Raw genomic sequence first — 16,808 nt, 5'->3', positions numbered from 1 at the left:
TTGCATAAAAAATATCAACTTTCCTTAACCAATCCCATAATATGTTCTGTAAAAGGAAAAATGCAACACAAGTGAATTAATGGAACAAAATAAAATCAAGTTTATTTGTATTGCATGAATTGACATTTAAAAAAAAACACACACAACTATGAAAAATGTGTAAATGAACTATTACAATGGAATATACAGCCTCTAGTACAGTGCTAGTGACACACATTTTTGTTGATGCTGTGTATGACCACAAGAGGGCGCCCATCTTTTTGCTGCAGCATATAAGCTGATGTGTTTTAAAACCTGTGACTCAGCTTTAGAATAGGCTGTTGGGTAATGGTTGAAGTTGCTATTTCTCAAAAGAATGTAAGAATGTGTGAAAGTAGATTTTCGTTTTCCTCTGTTTCAGAGTGTTGAATGTGTTTATGCTGTTAGTGGTAAGGATTCATGCTGTTTTTTAAAAGTTAACCAGAATATTTTCTGATACTCAAACAGTGTTTTAAACTGTGACAGAATATGTTTTCCCCCCCTTTTGACGTGTGAAAATGTGTTGGTGGGTGTGAATGTGTATTTTTATTTATTTTTTGCATGTGCTTATGTGCCAAACTCCTAGATCTATATATTACATGCAACATATATTTTGTAGAATGCACAATACAACCCAATGTACGTCTACAGAACAGAAATGAAAGAACCGTTCTGTACTTGGTTAGTTCTATTAAAACAGTACCTTGAATATTGTACATATTCTGGAGGTCAGTTCATCAACACAGTAGGGAGACCGACACGATGCCAGCGAAAATCGATCACCACCAATAAAACAAGACAGAGAGCTGCTGCTCAAATAGAATTTCTTAGCACAGTTGAGCTGAATATGCAAACATTCTGTCAATGACAGAGATAATACTCCCTTTTTCAGACATCATTCGTCAGTTTAATTCACACAAGTCTGTACTGAACAGACCTTTAGGGTCGTGCCAAGTAAAGAGCTTTGGATCCAGCAAGTTATACAGAGATATCCATTTCTATTTTAAAATGATTACAGTATATGATGAAGCCCCTTCCTATAAATGCACAGAAACACCACCAAAACACCCAGCAACCGAGTGGCAACTTGTAGTCTTGAATGATGAATGCATGCAAGTTATTTTCTTTTGGTACCGATACATAATGTCTTTAAAAGCTACACCTCGTGACAAAAGAGTTTATCATTAAGAACAATGTTATCTTCTTTTACATATTTTACAAAAAGTAGTCCAACACTTCTATCGCATTGCATCATGATCTGCAAGTGCTGCATTTAGAATATATTCACCTCCCAAGCCAAACCCAGATGCTTATTGCCACGGCTCAGAAGAGTTCAGGTTACTGCTAAGGTGCGGATTACTGACATTCTTAGGAGATTGGTCTCTTGTCACAGCTGTGTGTCAGAACCAAGCAACAAAACAATAAAATACAATGAACCTGTAAAAGTCTTTCCCTTCTGCAGCAGCTTTTGAACAGGATTAAAGATGGTATGCATTAGTTCATCCATAATCTTACCGTTTAGATCAGCAGATCTACAGAATGACAAAGTCCACATTAAAGTGTCTTTATCATGGTCTGGAGTGGTTCTCTCATCCCCCCCCTCCTCCTCTCACATTAGTTACCAGTGTCTTGGAAACGTATCTTTTCTGATGCGGGAGTGGGGGCACAAACTAGAGGTACTGTAAATAGGCGATTCCAAAGGCGAAGTTCTGCGCTTCGCTACAACATCTACTCCCGCAAGCCTCCCTATATAACTGTGGGGAGGGATGCCAGTGTCTCTCCTGAGCACTTTTCACACAGAAATCTTAGAAGGAATCCTCATTCTCTGGCCCACCCAGCACGCTGGTCCCATTTAAGAGTGGCTCCAGGGTCAGCGGTGATTGCAGTTTAAAGTCTCTGGCCAGCATCTTCTTGGTGGCGCTGACCAGGCGCGAGTAGCTGTCGGGGTTGTACTCTGATGCAGCTCCGGGCTGGTGCTGGAGCAGGGGCGGGTGGTCATGGTTCCTGTGGGACAGGAAGAGGGGCGGCCGGCGCAGGTTCTCCCCCTCCTTGAGGGAGTCTGGCAGGGGCTTGCGCTTGCTCTCGGGCAACAGCATGACGCAGAGCACGGACAGCACAGTGAAGGAAGCGAACACCACATGGTGCAGGAAGTATCCCTGGTTGTTGTGCAGCTCCATGAGGGAGGAGGCAACTTTACCCACGCAGCTTGCCGCTAGGATCAGACCCAGACCCCCACCCCTGCAGGACAGAGAGAGAGAGAGAGAAACAGGAGGAACCACAGATAAAAGCGTGAACTTCAAGCACCCAGCCTAATGTTAGTCAATTGAGATTAAGTATGGGAAAAAAGTCACATTACCATGGGCTGATAAACATGGAATGTGAACAAACCTGCTTTGTGGTGATGCAGAGTGCCCAGAAGGTTAACATCTGGAGGAATGTTAACAGACAATAGAAACATATTGCAGAATAAAAAGCAGCTACTTTAAAGCGTGTAATAACGAGCAGTGATACGTACCTGATGACTGTGGGCAGCACCTCGCTGGCGAAGAACACACTGAGCATGGCGACGGCCTGGGAGGCCAGGAGCCCCACGATGGAGAGCACCAGGACAAACCCGTCCTTCAGATCTGAACAGAGAAAGGGACTGTCAGTGCCATGAGCCAATTTAACCCTGCTGTGTCAAACTTTAGCAGTGTGAAAGAAATGTGAACAAACCCCTTGGCTAGCCAATCACGTCATAGCATTAAACACCTGCATTGGGTGAAGACTCACACTGTCAACCAAACCCCTGCACTGTGCAGGACTAAAACCATGCTGCCACATGCCGCATTAGCACTGTGCGTTATTAGCATACTACTTGCATAGATCAAATATAGCACACTAGGGTTGAACAGAAAAGGTGCATTTGACTTGAACGGAGAATCGTTACATAAATTCAAAAACAAAACATTGCAAAGTGAAAGTGCTTTCACAGAGCACTGGACTTTTGCAACCCTGCTGCACATTTAACAAGGCCTGTGCAATGCAGAGACACTGTAGCTGGGCAACGATACAGACACACAGCACTGTGTGACACTCACACTGCGTGAGGGCGAGCAGCAGCAGGGACGCCATGCCAGTCAGGATGGACGCGAGCAGCAGGATCCCTCGGCGGCCGAAGCGGTTCACTGAGACACACAGCAGCACACAGGCTAGGCCCCTGGACAGCGCGCGCATGTAGTAGCTGAAGTAGAAGTGAGGGTGAAAATCAAGCAGGTTCCGGGTGAAGCAGTACTGGATCCCCCTGCCGATGAACCTGGAGAGGGAGAGGATGGGGCAGCAGGGTGACCATGGGGAGAAAAAGGGAATCTAATCGAAGTGGAAGGCATGAATAAAAATAAATAAATAAATAAATAAATAAATAAATAAATAAATAAAGAAGAAGAAAAAGCCACCCTAAACGATATTTTGTAAATATCATTGTTACTCATTTTCTGTGTTTATCAACATCCCCCTTGGTTTTTAAGTAGAACGGTTAAAGTTTGTATAAAGACAATGAGATTACAACATTTGACCACCAGTTTCAAGATGTTATCAGCAATGTACAATGCAGGGATGCAAAAATCCAGTCCATGAGGTCCAGAATCCTCCAGGTTTATAAACATCATCAAATAAAGAGGCTAAAAAAATCCATTTCAATAACTTTACAGGTGCACAGACCGGAAGGCTTGGCTGCCATGGGAATGTCAGGGTTAACTCAGAGCAGTGAATGGAGAGGCAGGGTCAGGCTGGTCCTGGTCAGTACTCACGCTGTGAATGCCAGGATGAGGCTGTTCTTCCAGATCACACGCGTGCCCACCATCTCGCAGACGTTGTGGAAGCACGGCTCACAGTCGTCAGTGTACACCGAGTCTATCTCTGCAACACAACACAGTGGGCTTAGCCTGGATCACCTGGGCCTGAAGAGACACCTCCCTCAGCAACCCTTCAGTGAAACAAGCTCCATTCTGGAACCTTGTGCATTTAGACTACTGCTGTCCTGGAACTTTGTGTACTCTTAGGAAACACAGCCTTACAAAACAAGACCAAACTGTCAACAGGGGTTCCAGCACCAATGAAGGGGGACAAGATAACAGGAAATGAGCAAGAAAGACCTTAAATAATACCTTGCAGGTGTACTGTTAAAAGGATTTGCACATGCCAAAATAAATTACTGTCTCAAGAATATTTTTTGTTTTGCTAGATGTCCGATACAAAACACTTGAAAATGTGGGGCAAATAAATAAAAAACAGGAACAAAACAAAGTCAAACAGTTCTCATAGAACCATGATGTGGGGGCATCCAGTTCCTATACACTGGAGGCTGGTTCAGTACCTGACAGCAGGTTCTCGGAGTTGTAGATCTCATCCCTCAGGCACACTCCGTTATGCAAGGAGAAACTCTGCAGGACGCTCTTGGCTCGATGGATCTGCTGTGTGGCCAGGAGCCAGCGGGGCGACTCGGGGAACACAGAGGTACACCTGGGTAGGAGGCCAAGGCACTGTTATTAGAGCTTGGTAAAGGTCATTACATTTGCATGTCCAAGTGGAGACGTTTGTAAGATTTTACCTGCTACAAAATCTGTCCAGAAATTACGGACAGATTTTGTAGCAAGTAAGAGAATGGAGATTTGATTCTGAACAAATAAAAGTGAAGAGACTTACCACCAGTAATTTAAAAGCAGCAGCAGAGACAAAGTAACCACTAACTGCATGACCTGCCAATCACGACAGAGCACTGCCAGCCCCGGCAACAGCAGCTCCCCGCCCACTGCAAACAACCCACCAATCATAGTGATCATGAGGCGGTGGGGTGGGTCACACAGCTCCAGTCCTGAGTAGAGACAGAGTCAATGAATACGACAAATGTTGGGGTACCTAGAACAGCTGCCACAGGGATCAGGGGCAGAAACACAATTTGTACACTATTATTCTCGTTACTAATTTAGCTATCACTACTATATCATCAAATAGAATAGCACACATTTTCTATGCTTCTAATGACAAAGACAGAGACCTCTGATCTGAAGCTTCTGTTTCTATCTTAACAGCCTTGGCATGAATCAGAATCATGGGAGGAGAGTTTCTCTTTCAGCACGATGGAGCACATGAGCATTCCTGATCTCATATCTCTCAGGTCACATTCACTCACTGGGAATAGTGACTTTCTGCAAGTACAATTGTGATGGTTGGTACAGCTGAAAGTGGGAATTGTATTGAAGGGTGTTTTTTTTTTTGTACTACTGCAAGTACACATTTCCTGAATGTAAATCAGATAAAGGAAAATATCCATTGGCCCTTCCCTTTCCGCTCCCCCTTCCCCTCTCACAGAACTAATTTCCTTCAGAATTTGCTGCAGTTATTGTTTCAGCAACGCTGTGCTTCCTTTGACGTTTCTGTAACATGGAGAACATTCCTGAACTGAAGAAGACCCCCCTCCCCCAACAGTATATACACCTGCCTCACCAAGAGGTTCAGTACAGAAAAAAAAATGTTGAGCCTCCCACAGAAACTATTTAGTTTCTTACACTGAGCCGTTGAATTTGTATGCTTCAGTGTGAAATGACTAATCACTGCTTTTAAAGTGTGGAAGAAGCTGCTTTTCATACAGCATTTTGGCTTGAAATTATGGTTTAATTAGTGGCTTTAAAAAGGCTTTTGTGAAAATAGACATATTGGTGTTAAAAAAATAGAACTACATACAGTAAACATTTGACCAAAAGAAAAGAAAATTTCATTAAACGACCTGCGTGTACTGCATTTAAAAATCATGCAGCTGAATGCGTACATCTCTAGCAGGCACAGTAATGGAAAGCAAATATTGTTTAAAGCGCTGGCTGTGTGTAATGCTGCAGCATGCACATGATTGACGCCTAGCCCAGAAACACAGGATTCCTCCAGCGTGCACAAACCGGTTCCTGCAACCCTCTCTCACACGTGGCCTGGGCCAGTGCACTCAAACAACCCCTGGGTGAGTCACTCTCAGCACATTGCAGAGCAATGTACAAAAAGAAGGAAATTAGGGGGAAAAAACACAAGGCATAACTAAACAAGACATGTTGCACATACTGTACTGTACACTAGTTTGCATCCATAATGCTTGGGCGTGCTTGACATGACAGTATGTTGAAATGCTTCTAATGTGGTAATACATGTCCAGGTATTCAAAACAGATAAGCATGCTGTAAAAGCAGCATGAGCAGGAGCTGCCTCACTTACTAGCGATGTATGTGGCGAGGAACACCCCAGCCAGGGCGGCCCCCTGCGAGAGCCGCAGGAACAAGAACATGATGGGGTTCAGCGAGAGAGACACCCCGACTCCGAGCAGCCCAGAGAGCAGCACCGACCCCAGGAAGATCACCCGGCGACCCAGCCTGCAGATACAGCACAGCGTCAATTATATCAGGATCTGGCTGTTCCTGAACAGATTAACTGAAACCTGTTTCCCTGACCAACACTCCAGCTCTAGCAGCATTCACTGAGGAAACCAAGACAGCATCGTGATCCACTTGTCAATGGAAGACGTACCACAAAACACACAAACTAAAACCAGAATCCACAGTGCATTAGATTTAGAAAGTTGGGTGTAACTGACTCACCTGTCACAAGCAGAACCCAGAACGACGTACCCAGAGATCCAGCCAATCATGTAGCAGATTTGTTCCAGTGGAATCTTCCAGTAGTTCTGACACACCAGATCCCACTGCAGGGAGGAAGAGAGAGATTCTGAGTTACAATCACACTGTGCATTTATCATTCACAACTCTATGCAGGTAGAATTATATTCTTGAGAGGTGCTATAGACTGAAGACCGGGTAATAGAACACAGCAGATTTAAAGAGCACCAAGTGCCGAGAACAATTTCAGGATGTATGGAAATGCATTTCAATTATGCAAGGCAAAAGTGGGGGTTGTGGATGGACATATGCAGCTCACGGAATCATAGTGCCTGGAAAACTGAGCGTTCAGAAGAGGAAAAGACCAGGGTCAGGCTGCTTCCTAGATGTATGGCCGGGGGCACAGGAGCTGGACAGTACCATTGTTTATTTGCTATTCTCTTAACAAGTGTACTTGTTCACTTTTCCACTATTCCAATCTTTCCCCACAAGGGAACACTACCATGCTGCTATACAGTATTCTGTTATTTAGTTATCAGTGGGTAATCTCAACAGGGCATATGCTGGTCAAAGATTAAAAGTAGTTTAATCTTAACATGTAATAAATCTATCATCTATTAATTAATTTATATATATATATATATATATATATATATATATATATATATATTATATATTTTTACATGCTTGGTTTTAATCCCAACTTGTTAATTGAAACTCTTCATGCGCTGGCCAAGCCCACACCCTGCTGAAACGTAGCATGGCAGCGATGCCAGGCAGTAAACATTGATCTACAGTAACAGACAGCTTCCTGCTTCATGTCCTATAGAACAGGGCTTGGGATAGCCCAGCTGTGTCACAGCTAAAGAGAAACACTCAAGGAATTCAGTTAGCACAGTCACAGCCCCCCCCCCCCCCCAATGTATTTATTTATTTATTTATAGGCAAAGGGTCCCTTGAAATGAATTCGGAATAGTGCAGAGAAACTATTCAAACCAAAAATCTGAAGACCTGAAGGCCAAACCCTCCTCCAGAGCTAGATGATGTGTGATGGGTGCCCATAGTGAACAATCCACTCACTTACCAGTACATTAAAATCTTATTACAGAGCCAGCTTCAAAACAAGAAGAAAAAAATTTTAGCTAGGTAATTATGATTGAGATTTGAAGGAACTGGTGTATTACTAGAAAAAAAAAAGAAGTACAAGCACATCTCAATAATATGCCATGTGAACATTTCATTTTCAGGAAGGTGACACACAATGTTAGAGCCTGAGCAAACAGGCCTTTGCATTATCAGCAACTCCCCATTAGCCCTGCAGCATTGCTGTTGAAATACGATTGTGCTGGTCTAGTTTACCACAGAAAGCAAATACAGACATGAAGGAACAAACCAAGGGTAGCAGAATGACACGTTAAAGTCAATAGCGTGAAAGTCATGTGTCCTGTGAAACAGAATTTTGATTTTCTGTATATATCTGGCAGTATTTGACAGAAATACGCCATGTCCCATAATGCAAAACATTTAAAAATCTAAAAACACACGTTTCTAAGCAATAGCAATCCACTAGCATTTTTGAGCTCATGCACTCAAAAATAATAATAATAATAATAATAATAATAATAATAATAATAATAATAATAAAAGGTTTGCAACGTAAGGGCACAAATGTTAAATGTTTCGTAACAACTTTTTGGTGCTTTTAGAGGGCGAGTGAACAGTACATTATGCAAGGACACACTGTTATTAATTCCACCTGGCCCTTCCTAAAACGAAACTCGCTGAGGGAGAAAGGAATTTCAGCACACGGCTCTTCTCATCATGTCCAGTGTCCAATGCACTGTCCTTGTATAGACAAATAACAATATAAATGAATGTTCTGTAACCAAAACAGCAATGGGAGCACTTTAGGTATAGGTAGATAATGTAACTATCATAAAACGTCAGTGAGTATTAAAGCAGTAACATTATAAACAAACAATTCAGTTGTTTAAAAGTATATTGACAATTTAACTAATATCATTATTGTAAATGTACACAGAAAAGTAGCTGTTTCCGTGAATTTATGTATGCAAATACATTATAATCTTCTACCTCACTGACATTTTTTTTCTATAGTCATGCAAGCGGATTTTGTTTCTAACACCACAAACGATTCGTGTTTAAATTACCTGAGTGACAATGTTGGTTTCAAGACCCGCTCCAGTCGTGTATTCCCAACCTTGTGTGCAATGTACAGTCTCTTTTGGGAAATTTATCGTAAAATTGGAAAAATTTGCAGGGTACTTATAAAGTTCACAATGACTCAACCCCGACCCTTTCACCCAAGGTATGCTGACATTCAATAGCTCTTGGGCAGACAGATTAGGGGTTTCAGAGGGGAGTAAAGACGGGTCCAGTCGGCAGTGGTAGGATCCTGGTTTCAAAGTAAAAAACACCTCTGAGAAAAGGCTAAGCACGACCGCAAAGTTTGAGATCCAGCTGAAAGCTGCCACGGACCGGTTGTAGGGTCCGAACCCCCCGGTCCTGGGAAAGATCTTTATTTCAAACTCCATTTCCATACGTAGAGCGCACAACACCACCCTGCACGTTGGAAAGTTTTTGACAAACATCTGTGTGTACGAAAAGTCAATTTGAGAGACTGAAGTCGAGAGGGCGTGTTGTTATGCAAATCCTTTGCGCTTGGGCAGGCTCTCGCAATAATTTATTTCACCTGTGTACAACAGCCAAGTTAAAGAAAATGTAATTGCCCACTTTATTTGTTGACTTAAAAAATCGAAACCAGGTTATATACCATCATCGTTTTCATGAGTCATGTTCGTTCTGTGACGCATCTCTCTTGGTAGAATAGCACATGACAACAAACACCTCATGGTCAGAGGATGTTATTAAATATTTTAGGAGTTATGTAGACACATAAGTAGAAGATCATACTGAAAATTAGCTTATACTGCAATTAATTCTATTAGCATATTATACCAGAAAATGGGCAGTACGTCTTATTTTATTATTTATGTAAAACGTTATATAATTGTCCATTTAACGATTTTGTTCTTAGAAACGGATTTTAAGTAAGTAAAAAAAAATTGCATGTTGTTTTTCTTAATGGATTATTAATGGAAAAGTGCAAATTTGATAGCAGGGGAACAGCATTCTTTACATATGCCGCATTTTAGCGGCCGGTAAAATCACGGCTGCTAGACACGATTTATGGCAGTATTATGGGGGGTTTGCATCCGCACCTATCCATCAACCCCATAATGCACAAATATGTGTTGTCAAGTTTTGTTGCGCAAAATTATGTCTAGTGCACACTTTCTCACAATTAACAAATACAGCAAGTTCATTATACCTGGTGGAATCCAATTAAAATACTTGACTAGAACATGAGTAAAAACAAATATTCGATCATCTTTAAAATTGCTTACTTGTCATTCTGGTTAAACAACAAAATCCCTATTGGCACGGGTACATTTTTCTGGGGTTGTGTGCGTAGTCATTTTTTTACATTTCACTACAATTCTGTTTTAAATCCTCCGCATTTTAACTAATACATTTGTTAATCCCGCTAACAATCCCCATTCCTGATTATCGCGTTTTAAATCTGGCAAGCGGAGTCTGCAATAGAAATGTGTGCTGGCTGGGGAGGGTTTAAAGTTTCAGAACGAATCAATGATAGATACAAATTAGGAAGGCGGGACATTGCCCAGCAGCGCTGGGAAATGTATTTATTATTTTTGTAGTCGGTTTTATTTTTTAATGGGAAAAGTCAACGTGAATCGATTAACCATTTCCACAGTTTTTCCGGTGTGTATCGGCCATCCACTGATTTCATTTTTTTGTATCGGTGGTGTTTTATCGGTTAAAACCGAAAATCAGAAGCTTTAAGTATAATGTAGGATTTGACTGGGTTTTATATTTGTCAGCCACTAGGGGGAGATCATGAAAACTGGGCTGTTAAATATTCATTCATTCTTCACTAGTCTGTTCTCATATCTGTTTTAGTTTATCAAAAGTTGGCTTGATAATCCCTTACTGGCCACGGTGGTAATTAAACATTTAATTTAAAACTTGGAAATAAAATATTACAATGAATACAAGTGCTACAGAAATCCATTCCCTAGTTCATATCAATCAGTCACAAAGTATTATGGAACAGCAGTGAAATCCACAATCTGAAATAGGGACTGGTGAAAAAATACAATCTAGAACAGAAAGGTTCTAGTATTTATCTGTATACTGTACAGCAGCGGTTCTGTTTTTTTTTTTTTTTTTTGGAGATCTCCTTTTAAAGAGACCTGTGTGAATTACCTGGCGTGGTAAAATAAATAGTGCTTCAGTAAAGCACCTTTACTATACCTTTTCAGTTTTATTTTGCAAAGGAATTGCATACCAAATAAGGTTAGGTATTCAAAAAATGGAGAAAAGTCGAAAAAAGGAATTAGTCCCTTATTGTTTTTATGTAGACCGTTATTTTGTATCAGTTTTTCTGCTGCCCAATAGATGTGGTGTAGTTATTAGAAGAAAAAACGTGGATACCGATAATGCTAACATTTGTCTATGTTAGCCTTTTACCGAGTATGTATATCCTTACAGGGTGGTTATACAGAAACAACATTTAGGAGAAGGACAAGACAAACACAACAATAAAAAAAGGACCACAGAACATATTTTAAAAATTTATTTACGAACATAATCTCTGAGGGACAACAGCATTTCTCGCGCTCTCTGTACATGCACCTGTAGAAAATAACTTTTTTTTTTTTGAGTTTTTTTCTGTTTTTTTTTTTTCTTATTTTGCAGGAACTCATACAGTTAGAGGTGACAGTACTGGAGCTGCAGCAGCAGCACAGGGGGCAGGATTAACAACCTCGGAGCTGCTTGAACAATATGTACACAATTAAACTACATTGTACAAAAAAATGACATTGTTACATCACCAGCAGCGCATGGTCCCTGTACTGTTAGAACCCCACATTCTACAAGTTTAGACTAGTACAAAGAGAAGGGTGCAAAACGACCTGTGAGTTATTTACAGCTATATACAACGTCTCACATACGCATTACAAGAGGGAAATGTACACAGCAGACTTGACACAGGTGTCAAAAAGATAATAAATATGTTATTTTTTCACCATTTTAAAAGGGTAGTTCTCCATGCTTTTTTTTTTAATTTTGAAAAAAATGGAAACAAAAACACCCAGCTCCCTTCCGGTTTAGGGTTAATACAAAAATGCAGGGCTTGAGATTATGTAGCTGGGCTCTCTTATTACCTGTAATTTTTTTTAAATTAAAATTTGCCAAACTGCATTTGGTTGTGTAAGTGTAGGGGGGTTGATGGGGAGGCCAGAAAGCAACAAGTAGTAAACTTTAGCAAACTGCTTAATATACAAGTTAGTATCACAATGATCAAGCTCCCACAAGAACAGAGACCTCTTGAGTTTTAAATATCACCCAACCATAAGCATAGCAGAAAGTATCCAAATGTAAAACTTGTATCAAATGGACTTCATAATGACCCCATATACCTGTGTGACATTGAACAAACCATCAAAACGCAACCTTGTTCTCCGAAATGCTGTATTTGGGTCTGCCCAGACCTAACCTTAAGAACATTCTAAGATGATTGGGAAAACAAGGCTGCACTTGTAATGAAAGCTATTCAGTGTTAAGCAGTAGAAATAAAACAGCAGGTATCTGTTTCACAGTCTGCACAATTTCAAACCCTGAAAGAATGAAAAATAAAATGTAAAAAAAGGCAGGGCTCAAACAATTATTATTATTATTATTATTATTACTACTATTAAACAAAAAGGGTTATTAATTTAAAAAGTATGCCTTGTAAACAATAGGGGGAGGGTGAGGGGGGGCCGTGACAGTATACATTCTGTTAAAAGCAATGTGGCAACAACATGCTACATAGTGTTTATGCATCATACAGAGTACAAGGTTACATTTACATCCAATGTTAGATACTGATTTGCAACTGCACAGACGTTCGGGATACATTCACTCTTTCAAACCCGTACAAAAAAAGGGTTTAGGGTTTTCAGAATTGCCATTCACCGTTTGTTTGAACTGATTTTGGTATAAAAGAACATCTTCCTGTGTGTATGTATGCATCCTAAAAGCCCCTAGAGGTAGAAAGTGAAGGATGAACCTCAGGTCACTCTCCTACTTCACTATGCACCTACCGTCACTTTTATAAAAGGGTGCTACATATTTGAATAAAAAAAAAAAATGAAGAAAGCGGAATACAGTGTTCTTAACATTAGAACAACCTATTTAAACACTGATAATATATATATATATATATATATATATATATATATATATATATATATATATATATATATATATATATATATATTATTTGCCATATCTCTGTTTTATGTGATAAAAATTAACACAACTTAAAAGGGGAAACACCCAATACTTCCAGCTGCTTGTCTGTTCTGCATTGCTATCAAATCTAACAGTTTGCAATTGTATTGTCTTATATAAAAGCTTTCTGAAAAAAACTGCAGGTAGGTGGTGAACCTGCCAACTAGAACACATATACCAGAGCATAACTACATTAACAGACATAACGGACAGTTAAGTAAATGGCACAAAATAGACAACACCCAATAAAAAAAATTAAGGGACTTTTTCTTTTTCTAAAATCAGATTAGTTACCATCTCTACTGATAACAAGCAAGTAATATGATCCCTTTAACGGCACCAAATGAATATTATATATGTAACGGAAACCCGTGTTTCTCTTTGCAGGGATCGGTTTTGTACCACCTTTCCATTGTGATTGCAGCATGTCTACTTAGTCAAATGACTACCCTATTAGGAGACTAATAAATGAGTATTGATTGAGCCCTACTGTTAAAGAGAATCCCAACCATACATGATACACGCAGATTAACTGCTAACATTGCGATTAAAAAACAAAACATTCAAATAGACTTGAGAACTATAGTACAATTGTTTTCTCCAAAATGCATTAAAAACCATTTAGTGTAAAGTGGATTGCCATCTCTTTCTCTGAAAAACCATTGTTACTGTCAAAACTGTTTTTTTTTTATTATTTAAAAATGTGAAATAAACATAACAGAGAAATAATAAATAAAATAAAAAACAGACTACAATCGAATCAGTCTATATGTCATATCAATCTATTAAATGTTTGCTTCCAAGTATGCAGATTACTTCATCTGTATCCAAAAACCCTCAAGTTAAGGACCAAGAGGCTTCAAATTTTTTTGCATCAAAACAAAGCCAAAATTCTCTTAACTTCTAAATAGGTATAGCTGTTGCATTTTAAGTTTAAATGGTACAGTGATGTGTTAGTAAAGTACAGTTCTGCTCAGGGAAGCTTACAGAACAAGTGCCTCAGGTGGCAGGTGCAATAGCTGGAGGGGCATGAAAGCAAACTAAAATCAAGGTGGCATGAATTTGTCTTTTTTCTTCTTAAGATTTCACTGCACTACTTCACAGGACTACGGGTCTGAAAATACATGCAATATCCCTTTGCAGCTTATTTAGATTTAGATGGTAGAGCTTTGGCATTGAGGCAATGTGCCCTTTTCACAAAGCCTTAATTTGAATAAGAGATTGATATTCATAAAACTGTTGCGTTATTTAACTGTGAACGGAGCCCCAAAGGGATTTTAACATGCAAGGACATTATATGCAAAGCTTTAGTTTTAAAACAGAATTTGAATGTAGTACTGCTATATTGCTGTGTGTTGGACTGGTGAACTGAACAAGTCTTTAAAAACGTCAGACCGATTGCTCTGAGAAAGAGAGGCAACAAATAAATACAAATAAAAACAATATCAGGGATCTGAAAACTAAACAGTCTAAAAGCAACTGCTCAGAGTAACCCATACTTTCTATAAACAAAAAAAAGAAATATATGTATCCTAATTTCAAACCCACTGATTAATACACAAGCTCATTATATTAACAGATTTTTTTTTGTGGTAATTATGATGCAACTGTATACAGGAATATAAATGTACGGTGTACTGTGTTCTCAATATTATCTTATGCCAAATACAGTACATCAAAAACAGGATAAATCAATATCTGAATTATCCATAGCTTGGTACCCTTAATTTGTCTGCACATGATTTGGGTAAAGTATGTTGTACGATAAAAAGGCATTTTCTTGGTTTAAAATATTTTTTTATTAAATACTTCAATAATTGAGCAAGGCGTGTATAACCATTCTGCTACATCTGTAGTCTAAGATGTGGCTGTTGTCACTGTTAAGTTTTATTCTTATTGGATGAGAATTACTGATCAATGCAAATTTCACTCTACCCCAGTTTCCAAATTGCTTACCTGCACTTTACTTAATGCAGAGGGTCTGTCTTAATTATGTGCATGGGAGACCATCTTAAAATACTAAAAATGTGTACACGTTGGCCCATTGTTAATGGAAAAGTGCTCCCAAAAGTGAACTGTACATACAAAGATCATTTTATTTATTTATTTATTTTTACACTTAACTGAGTGATGTTACAGTACATAAGTTATTTACAACTGTGCAGTAATGTGTGGCAAAATAAATTATCTAGAAGGCAGCAAGAGTACACCAGTTAACTTACTTATAAAAACTGTACAGCATTTACGGGATACTTTTTTTTTTATAACCTTTTTTTATTTATTTTTACTCTTAAACTAATATTGGCTCTGTAGTGTTTCAAGTTACTTTCTCAGAAAGAGAAACAATGAAATGCCCAAGTAAAGAAATATAAACCAAAACAGAGAATATACTCCAACAGAACAATTTTTTCTCTGAACAGGAAAGTCTTTGCCTCTTTAATTGCAATATTCTTTCTTTTTGTTTTTTCTTCAGCCAACAGGTGTTGAATACTTAACTGTGAAAAACTAGAGGCTGATTAAATCTGCATGCAAACTTGTGATCAACAATTGCAGTGCTTTTATTTTCTTCTGGTTTTCTCGTCAGATAAAGTGTCCGAGTGTCCACAAGATTCATTCGTAAATATTGAAGGTTTTGAGGTCATTCAACCCAGAGATGGAGACAAATGTAGCATCCACAGATACCTCTTTAAACTCCCCAACCAGCGTTACTCAACGTCACTTTTCTTTTGGACCGATCATGTGATACACCAACTAGACCTTCACTATGATTTCTAGAAACCGAAGGCAACGGTTAAACTGAAGAACACACAGGGAGCACACCGCTACTGGATACATCTACTGTAAATCTGAAGGGCATGACCACCAGGTTCTCTGATCACTCCTCCCTCCACTTTGAGAAGGCAGCTTTCCTCTGAACCTTGTGTGTTTCTACTGAACAACCTTCCTCCATCTGCACTCTCTTCTTCAGTCCTCCATTCGACACCCAACTCTCCCATGACTGGCTGCGATCTGCGGCGCTGGGAGTTTTACTTGGGGTGGGGGGGACAGAGGCTGCTTTGTAGCCTAGCCATCTGCTTTATCTGAACGGAGGCGTCAACTTGTAGGATAAAAGTGCAATTTTGTTTTCCCGGAAAAAAAAAAAAGATGCTTCCTCCTCTGTAGCTGGGAGTCATTAGCATGTTTTTTTGTATTTTGTATTTTTGTAAGAAAATATTCTTATTCCTTCTGGCTAGCCCTTACCATATGTTCTGTTTGTTGTCTAATCATAATTCAATTTGTTTATCTCTGTCATGCTGGCAACAGCACAAAGTCATCATTGACGTCGACCATTGGCACGTAAAAGGAAGGGACCTCATTGACGCAAAGTGATTTGTGTACAGCGGGGTCCAACTCCTGAACTTTGAGTTGCCACTCCATTCTCTGCACTGCGTTCAGTGCTGCTGCTTCGTGTTGCTGTCGCATTAATAGGCAGGTCTAGAACAAACAAATGAACACTGGTAAGGCCATGAAATACAGAGCAAGATAAACACTTTAGAATTTGAGATTGAGGTTCTTCCAATTCAAAAGTTAACCTGCATTTTGTTTCTCACAAGGTTAAACCTTAAATAGTTTTACACCTATAACATGTAAAGTGGAGACAATAAAACAACACAAAAAGTCTCTGTAAAATTAACATGCATGTATCTTTAATGTATTACACCTGTTTCATGCTCAAAAATGGGTCGTTTCAGTTATTTTGGATTAAATCCACCAACCTATTTAAGTGTAAAA

General features: G+C 39.4%; 2 protein-coding genes across 3 annotated transcripts in view; both read right to left on the bottom strand.

Moving 5' to 3' along the window:
• Positions 1 to 76: 76 nt before the first annotated feature.
• LOC117425451 (putative solute carrier family 22 member 31) lies at positions 77 to 9,323 on the bottom strand. The gene is made up of 9 exons (XM_034042401.3): positions 8,825 to 9,323; positions 6,636 to 6,739; positions 6,256 to 6,410; positions 4,702 to 4,870; positions 4,373 to 4,518; positions 3,807 to 3,915; positions 3,099 to 3,313; positions 2,534 to 2,645; positions 77 to 2,256 (listed from the first exon to the last, which is right to left on the bottom strand). Exons 1-9 carry the CDS (start codon positions 9,263 to 9,265, stop codon positions 1,824 to 1,826), a joined length of 1,884 nt encoding a protein of 627 aa, XP_033898292.3. The 5' UTR covers positions 9,266 to 9,323; the 3' UTR covers positions 77 to 1,823.
• Positions 9,324 to 15,127: 5,804 nt separating this feature from the next.
• The window catches only part of ankrd11 (ankyrin repeat domain 11), an 80,451-nt gene continuing 78,770 nt past the window's right edge, over positions 15,128 to 16,808 (bottom strand). For both annotated transcript variants that reach the window (XM_058993733.1, XM_034042354.3), the window contains one exon: positions 15,128 to 16,511. In XM_058993733.1, the coding sequence (XP_058849716.1) occupies positions 16,326 to 16,511 (186 nt within the window). In that variant the 3' untranslated portion in view covers positions 15,128 to 16,325. The remainder of the gene's footprint in view (positions 16,512 to 16,808) is intronic.

The sequence above is a fragment of the Acipenser ruthenus genome, chromosome 20 (assembly GCF_902713425.1).
Source record: "Acipenser ruthenus chromosome 20, fAciRut3.2 maternal haplotype, whole genome shotgun sequence".
NCBI lineage: Eukaryota > Metazoa > Chordata > Actinopteri > Acipenseriformes > Acipenseridae > Acipenser > Acipenser ruthenus.
This window is presented reverse-complemented; position numbering and strand designations above follow the sequence as displayed.

Excerpts from the sequence above, each read along its gene's own strand:
- LOC117425451 (XM_034042401.3), bottom strand. The coding sequence starts at position 9,265 with ATGTTTGTCAAAAACTTTCCAACGTGCAGGGTGGTGTTGTGCGCTCTA. Across the intron at positions 6,740-8,824 it reads AAACCAACATTGTCACTCAG|TGGGATCTGGTGTGTCAGAA; the intron begins GTAATTTAAACA and ends TCCTCCCTGCAG. Across the intron at positions 4,871-6,255 it reads CCTCGCCACATACATCGCTA|GACTGGAGCTGTGTGACCCA; the intron begins GTAAGTGAGGCA and ends GTCTCTACTCAG.